The 8,076-nt window shown below is 43.0% G+C and overlaps 2 protein-coding genes across 2 annotated transcripts; both read right to left on the reverse strand.

Annotated features, from left to right (window-relative positions):
- Positions 1-499: 499 nt before the first annotated feature.
- LOC136111740 (olfactory receptor 14I1-like) lies at positions 500-1,438 on the reverse strand. The gene has a single exon (XM_065856083.1). The coding sequence runs from the start codon at positions 1,436-1,438 to the stop codon at positions 500-502; it is 939 nt and encodes a 312-aa protein (XP_065712155.1).
- A 3,574-nt stretch (positions 1,439-5,012) lies between these two features.
- Positions 5,013-5,964, reverse strand: LOC136111741 (olfactory receptor 6C74-like). The gene is given in 5 exon segments (XM_065856084.2): positions 5,013-5,509; positions 5,512-5,590; positions 5,592-5,653; positions 5,656-5,706; positions 5,709-5,964. Coding segments are annotated over 5 exon segments (945 nt in total).
- Between the last annotated feature and the right edge of the window lie 2,112 nt (positions 5,965-8,076).

The raw sequence follows: 8,076 nt of genomic DNA on the forward strand, positions 1-8,076 counted from the left end.
CATAAAGTGATGATAAACCAGAGACACATCTTGCACTATTGTCACAATAGTACTTCTTGTAGGTGACGCAATAAAGAAAAAACAAACATTCCAGTGGTGACATAACCAAATGGACACCACCAAAACACCTCTCTGGGTTTGCAAATGAATGTCCTGACCTTTTGGGCAGCCTTTCTCTTCGATGCATCACTTTTCCGCAACAGCCTGGTTATAGACTGTACTCCAGAAGCATACAGAAAGCAGAGGGAAGGTGAGACAGCGACATAGGCAGGCAGGCATATGTAAAGTGCTTACAAGCATTACCCTGCATTTGTTCCGCTATTGATACGTCATTCTGCAAAAGCTGCGGTCACCAAAATTACACATATAATGAAATCTTTAGACAATCTTCCTCAAAACAAATATTTTCTTCTGATCCTGATGATATTAATTTTCTGTTATTGGAAAATGAAGTGCTCATTACCAAGAACACAGAGGATGCCTAATGAAGAAAAACTGGTTATTTATCTCTGCATAATACTCTGTGGACAGTTAATTTTCGCATGGCAGTTTTGATGTCATTGTTCTTCATGGCGTAGATGACTGGATTTATCACTGGTGGCAACACAGAATAGAGAAGAGAAACTATGAAATCCAGAGCTGATGAGGAGCTGGAGACAGGCTTAAGATAGGCAAAAGAACCAGTGCTAACAAACAAGGAGACCACAATGAGATGAGGGATGCAGGTTGAAAAAGCTTTATGCCGTTGCTCCTTGGCAGGAATTCTCAAGACCACAGTGAAAATCTGAATGTAGGACATACTTATAAAAACAAAACAGAAGGTGGCTAAAAGGAAACTAAATGCAAGAACCCCAGCATCACTGAAGTATGAATCAGAGCAGGAAAGTTTGAGAAGCTGTGGTACTTCACAAAAGAACTGGTCAATGATATTGGACTTGCAGAAGGATAAATGAAATATGTTCCCAGTGTGGAGAGCAGAGTAAGGGATGCAGCTGAGCCACGCACTGGCTGCCATGTGGATACAAGTAGTCCCCTTCATGAGTGTCTTGTAGTGCAGAGGTTTGCATATGGCAATGTAACGATCATATGCCATGACAGTGAGTAAAGCAAGATCAGCAGCACCAAAAACATGGAAGAAAAGGACTTGGGCAACACAGCCAGAATAGGAGATGGATGTGGTATTGAACAGATAATTGGCCATTGACTTAGGGAGAGTGACAGAGATGGTTGAAATGTCTAAGACAGACAAATTCATCAAGAAGAAGTACATGGGAGTGTGAAGGTGATTACTGAAAGCTATGACGACAATGATGAGAAAGTTTCCCACCACGGTAGCCAGATAAATTACCAGAAATACCATGAAGTGGAATATCTGCAGTTCTGGAGTACTAGAGAATCCCAGGAGGAGAAATTCTGTCACAGTGCTTTGGTTGGACATTTTATTTCCAGCATGTTGGTGAAAGCTGTGAAGGGAAAGTCAAGGATTTTGATTAAGCCTTCATGGTCTGCTCCATAGTCTCCCCACCATCTGAATTTCACAGTTGCCCTAAATACATTTTGTTCACTGAAGACAAAGCGCATGAATCCTACATGATGGACCAAACTGTAACTCAGAAACAAATACCCCAGCAATTATAGATCCATATACAAAATATATGTGCATGCCTATGTATATATAATGTACACCGGTATGGGTACATATATAATATATATGCGTGTAGTCTGCATATGGTTTATATATGCATATTATGTATATTGTAAATATTATACACTTATATATAAGTATACATGTTTATATAAACAGCCCACAGTTCTTGTCATTATCTCAATATATATTTCTGCTCATACATATACACACCTATTTTTATATATGCATGAGATCCCATAATCTCTGTCATGAAAACCCAGTGCAACATATATTTTCCCTCTGAAATATATCCAGATAGAAACATGAGTCCCAACATGTCTGCAGTTATTCAACATGGTGCTTTCAGAGTATTTATCCTAATCCCAGCTAGACCTGTTGAGAGATTATCTCTTATGATGTGTGACTCATCAGCCTTGGGTGAGATACTGGCGCCTAAATGGAGTCAGAAATAACTGATTGAGATGTCCTGGAATGTCGCCTCTGGGACTCCACTTGTCAGAAAGCGGTAGGTAACCTACGGTCTCATGCATCAATATCAATGTATCGGTAACCTTAGGGCATCTCAAAACACACTGATCACACACATTGAAGCATCTGACTCCCACTGTAGGGTGATTTTAGCAGGAGGCAGTGGAGAGAAAAGCAGGATTAGTGGAGAGAAAACATCAGGATGGATTCCTGTGACCTCTTGTGAATGTCCTACCTGAGGATGGACTGCAAAACCCTCTCTCATTGCCTAGCATCTCCTCTCCTAATAAAAGGAGGGCAACACGATTAATCAAGATCTAAATGGGCAATTTTAGATATTAAAGTTAGTTAGGTCCATATCTAGACCTAGGCCCCCACTTTTCTTCTCAGTCAGTGATTCACCCACCTCCAGAAGATGATTCAGCCTGGTCCTGTTGTGCACACCCACTCTCAGAGAGAGAAACCATTTCTAGTCTCTCATTATTTTTTCCAAAATGTTGAAAATGCCTGCAAAATTAATTTTCAAAGAAAACTTTTTGCAGTAGGAGTAAATACAGAGCAAAATGCTCCAACTTTGTTCAATTTCTATGATGTTTCTTCTATTTTCCATTAACCACATTACTGTTACTACCTTGAGTTGAAATAGCAAACCTAACATGTTGCTCCTTTTGCATGTGTTTCCAAGATGTGAAGCCTCTGCTCCTCTCAAATGGCGCTGCGTTGTGAATGACTCAGTAATGAATCGTTTGAGACACTAGAAATGCTGCTGTGCTGTCCAGGTATGAAAGATGCACTCACCGCAGTGTCCTTATACCTTAATGCCAGGACGAACTTCAAGACTCTGCTATACACAAATCAATTTACCTTACAAAGAGCTGTGTACACCTACCTCACAGCTCCAGTGCACGAATATGATCAGTGCTGTGAGAAAACAGTCTATTAATGTCTCTCTCCAGGCTTGTGGGAATGGCACTCTGGAGGCCTGCAGAGAAGCTCAGAAGCACAGATGCAAAGCGAATCCCTGGTGCGTTCTTCAGCTGCAAAGTCAGAACAGATAACTTGCTAACAGAATGCTTTTCATATAATGAAAATCCAGTTACGGTCTCAAGTAGAAATTTAGATGCACCTGCACATATAGTGGGATGTGGATTCATAGTACACTGGTTGACACCAGAGCTGACTGTCTTGTCATTGTAAAAAAGGGAAGAAATGCTTCTTGATAAATTGTAAAGAAATTCTTGGGGGAGCGGGAAAGTGGGGGTTAGGGGTTTTTTTTGATCCTAGATCACCCAATTTACATATTTTTTTCTCTTTATTTTAAAAATTCTATCTGATGCAGGTACTTAAAGAAATGTCTGTCATTTTCTGCAATGCCCTAGTGTGACTTAGACATAAGATGGGAATTGGTAGACATCACAAAGGATGCCTGGGCTTTTGGATGTACAAGCTCTCTGACACGTCTCAATGTGGCCTCTGTGCCACAGCTGTGCCAGGTGCTGCCCCCATGCTGGAGACAGTTCCAGGCAGCTCCAGAATAGACCCACAGCAGGGCACATCTGAACCCATCAGCCAAGCTGGTGGTGCCCCTGAGAGAACACTGGTAAGAGCATAAAACCTCAGACAGGCAGAGGAGGAGGAGAAAAAAAAAGAGTCCAAGCCATGAACTGCCAGCTTCTCCAGGAGAATGCTGTGGGAAATGGTGTCCTGCTGGTCCCTTCAGGAGTCAGCTCCTGAACCCTGAGGTACATCTGGTACCCAGCCCAAACTCATGGCCAATTCACTGCCTGGTTTACAAGTCTCTTACCCTACTCAGGCAGGTTGACTGGGCTCTCCAGTTCCTGGCACACCAGCCACATGGGCTCAGTGGTTCACGGTCCCTGCTCTTGCCCACGCTTAGACAGGACCTTGATCTTTCCCCAACCTTCCACCTCAAGCAGCCAGGTTTTCCTGCAGGGTTTCAATGATTAAAGCACACTGCTGGAGCCAGGAGAGGTTAAAAGGGTACTGGCACAGCAAGCAGCTTCCGGTGAAAGACCCGCGCCCAGCTGACAAGGTCAGGCTTTATGGTAAAGATAACACCAGTATTTCTATTCTAAGTTGTGTCTGGAGGAGTTCTCAGGTTTTGCAACTTTTCGTCAGAAAATGAAGTTGTCAAACTCTTCTGTCTCTCTTGCAAGGAGCCGTAGATTGTAGGAAAAGTGACCCAGGTCCAATATGAAGGGAAAGGAGTTCTTTCTGCCCTCTGCAGGTTGATCCAGCCCTTCCATGTCTTTTGTATCCTTTCAACCTTCTCTTGGTTCTTGAGTTTGAATCAGTTATGCCCTTCCCCTCGTGCCCTGTAGGAATGATCGCACTTCGGGTTTCACATTCAATTTTCACCTCCTTTGTTTCACACCAAAGCAGAAAATACAAAGATTTTAAAACTGACTTAGTGTTTGATCTCTCACAAACACCAATGGAGTGCGAAAAGCTGCGGAAATCACTGTAAATGCTGAAAGGAAGAGGCTGACATGCTTCCAGGATAAGCAAATATGTTTGAGGTAGGGAGGGCGGCTGTACAAATGAGCCTCGCAGCCTAATGCAGGGGGAGGGAGTCTCGTGCAGCACGTAGATGTGGTCTGTCAGCTCCCACAGTGCTGCTACAGAAGCACGGTTCCTGCTCTTTGCGTGGGTTTGGGGCTTAGAGAAGTCATTCTCACATTCAGTCTGGCATGAGGTTGAAAGAACAGGTTTAAATAATTTACAACATTATTGACAATGTTTGTAGGTGGACTGATGAATGGATGAATGGGTGGATAGATGGATGTGTAGGAACAGGTATGTCAGTGAATGGCTGGCTGGCTAAAGGAGAGACAGAAATGTTATTAAACCATTTTCTGTCACACTCAACACCACCTCAAATTTCTGCGTGTTTAGAAATCACTATATTCCATTTGATGCTCTCCCTTAACGCCACCTGAAACTGTGCATTCCTCAAGCTATAGATGAATGCATGGAGCAGAGGAGACACCACGGTGTTCAAGATGGACAGCAACTTGCTGAGGTCCAGTCTGTTGGTCTGGGTGGGTGTGAGGTACAAGAAAATACAGCTGCAATATGTGACAGACACCACAGTGAGGTGAGGGGCACAGATCGCAAAGGCTTTTTGTCTGCCAGTCACAGAAGGGATTTTGAACACAGTAATAATGATGTTGATGTAGGATACAGCTGTAACAGCTGGGCTGCCCAGTAGGATAAACACTGCTGAGATGAAATTCATGCACTCTAGGACCCTGGTGTTTCCACATTTGAGCTGAATCATTCGTGTGTTGTCACATAAAAAATGATTAATGGTGTTTGAACCTCAGAATGGGATCTGGAAATACACCAGTGATGGACAAAGAATGCGGCAGCCCCGTGAGTCCAGGCAGTCATCGCCAGCAGGGCGCAGAGCTGTGAACTCATAATGGTCACATAGCGTACAGGTTTGCAGAGGTTTGCAGGCCACGTACCTGTCAAAGGACATTACAGCTAACAGGGAAAACTCAGTGCTACCAGCATGAAGTAGAGAAAAGCTTGAATGAGACAGTGCCTTACAGAAATTGTTTTTTGCCTAAAGCCACATTAGCCAGTGCTTTGGGGACAAGAGTGGTGGTAAAGCAAATGTCTAAGATGGAAAAGTTCCTGAGGAAGAAGTACATGGGAGTCTGAAGATGATGGTTCATCAGGGTGATGGTGATAATGAGAATATTACTGGTTAATGTCAAGATGTAGGTGACTAACAGGATGGTAAAGAGCATGCACTGCAGTTGATCATCATCAATAACACCCAGGAGGATGAACTCTGTCAGTGCAGTTTGATTCTCCATCCCCAACTTATCTTTAGACAGGTAAAAATGTTTTGAGAGAAGAAAATAGCACAGCACACACACGAAAGTAATGAGCGAGAATGTCCAAAACCTTCTTCCTGAAATCAGCCCGTGTTCCCTTTTTCTTGGGTGTTCTTCCAAAGAAGAGGATTCATCAAGGCTCAATAAGATCTCCACTCTCAATTGCGTGCTACCCCTCCTCACTGGTTTCTAAGATGAACTCTACACTGCCTTTCTGAGCAATACGCAAATCCAATGCTAAGCATGCAAAGGCAAATGAATCCACACTGTAGAAGAAGTTACTGAGCATGAAGCAGTGACTCTTCCTTCTTCTATTTCTGTGTCTGATCTTCAGAGCCTAAAAAGACAGTGGAAATAAAATTGGAAATCTGCAGGGGAGTGGAGAGCTAAAGGACTGGAGCTCTGTGGTGGGTGACTCTGTTGCAACACGTCAGCACAGGCACAGTCACGGGGAGCTCATTGTCTGAACATGGCCTTTGTGAATAGCTCCTCAGGTGTCTTTCCTGTAGACAGCTACATGACCAAATCATCTGGAAACCCTTTTTGAACAATAGACATAGAAGATGTTTACAGGACATGATTCATCTCATGCTAGGGTAGATACCTCAATTACATGAGAAGAATTGGTTTCCTGGATTGCCTAGGACTATCCTTTAAGCAAAAACAAACAAAACCAAAACCAAAAAGACAGATATGTAGATTTCAGGTGGAGAAAAATCACACTTGTGGTGAGTAACTTACACTTGGACAACTGGGTTGGAATTCAGTGGCTTAAACACAGGTGTCTAATAATATCTTAGGCACTTGTCCTGGTTTTGTTAAAAACAAGTTTCTCTTTTAGTGAATTTGCCTGTCAGCTAAAGCCTTCATATTAGCTGCATTTTCCTGAAGAACCAGACACACGTTTTGGTAAACCTAGCAATGGAATGCAAACTTATCGATAAGCACGGATGGACATCTTGCGAGAGGGGCAACAAGAAACCGGTGACAAAGCAACTGACCAACTGTGTATAACATTCCATTCACGTGAATGCTTCATATAAAAGTGGGAGATCACGAGGATCTTGTGCCTTTTTCCTTTTCCCTTCTGCTCATGACCGACATTAGGAGAGGACCTTGCTGGTCGTCCCTGTGAACTGAGGCCAGTGACAGACTGAATCCAGCTCCGGTTGGCTACAGAGTCTAATCCAGGACTTCGGGTGCTGGCTCTGCAGTTGCTGAGACTTACAAGATTGGTTTTGTATATTTTGTGTTATTTTCTCAATTCTTATCAGTAGCATTAGTAAAACATCTTTAATTTTTCCAACTCTCTTCTCTCTGTCCTTCTTTCCCTCCCGATCGCCTGTGCTGAGTGGGAAGCGGGGAGAGGGAGGGGTAAAAGGGGTAAATGAGGGGGGAAGAGGAGGTTAACAATACATCTGCCAGGGTTTGATTGTCACCCTGCAATCTTAACCCTCGACTGCGCTACTGAGTATGCAGGACATCTACACATCTATACAGTGTTGGCAGATTGGACGTGTACTCATAGCTTCCTGCAACCTGGAGATGAGACAGGAGATCATAAGGTGTAAAATGCCACTGAGTTATTCTACTGACTTTTAAGCACTATCAGAAATATCTACTAGAATTCCTAGACTAATGAGACATCTACAAAGGACTGGGAGGCTCTGTGGAGGACCATTGCCCCCAGGGGACACAATGGGAGGCCGGTCAGGTAACCCTGGGACTTTTCAAAAGGAACTGGACACTGTTATGTATGCAAACAAATGAATCATTTTGTGCCGCCAAATGCCCTAAGTAAGGTACCTAAAACATGCACGAGGTTTTCTGATCAGTTAATGATAACTCATCTTCATCTTAAGCAGGTAATTAAGATGTCTGAAAATTGCCTTCTGGACCCTAAAATTCTTCCTCAGACTTAGAAGACTGACTTGTAGAAATGAATACTCCCTGGACTCTTGTGCAATGATTTTAATGAAAACACTTTAATTTATGGCTATTACTACGAAAGAAGGATGAATTACCTGCACAGGTGAACAGGAATCCTGATATTAATCTATCAACAAATATTGAGCTATAGCAGAGATACGA

The sequence above is a fragment of the Patagioenas fasciata genome, chromosome 22 (assembly GCF_037038585.1).
Source record: "Patagioenas fasciata isolate bPatFas1 chromosome 22, bPatFas1.hap1, whole genome shotgun sequence".
In the NCBI taxonomy this organism is placed as follows: Eukaryota; Metazoa; Chordata; class Aves; order Columbiformes; family Columbidae; genus Patagioenas; species Patagioenas fasciata.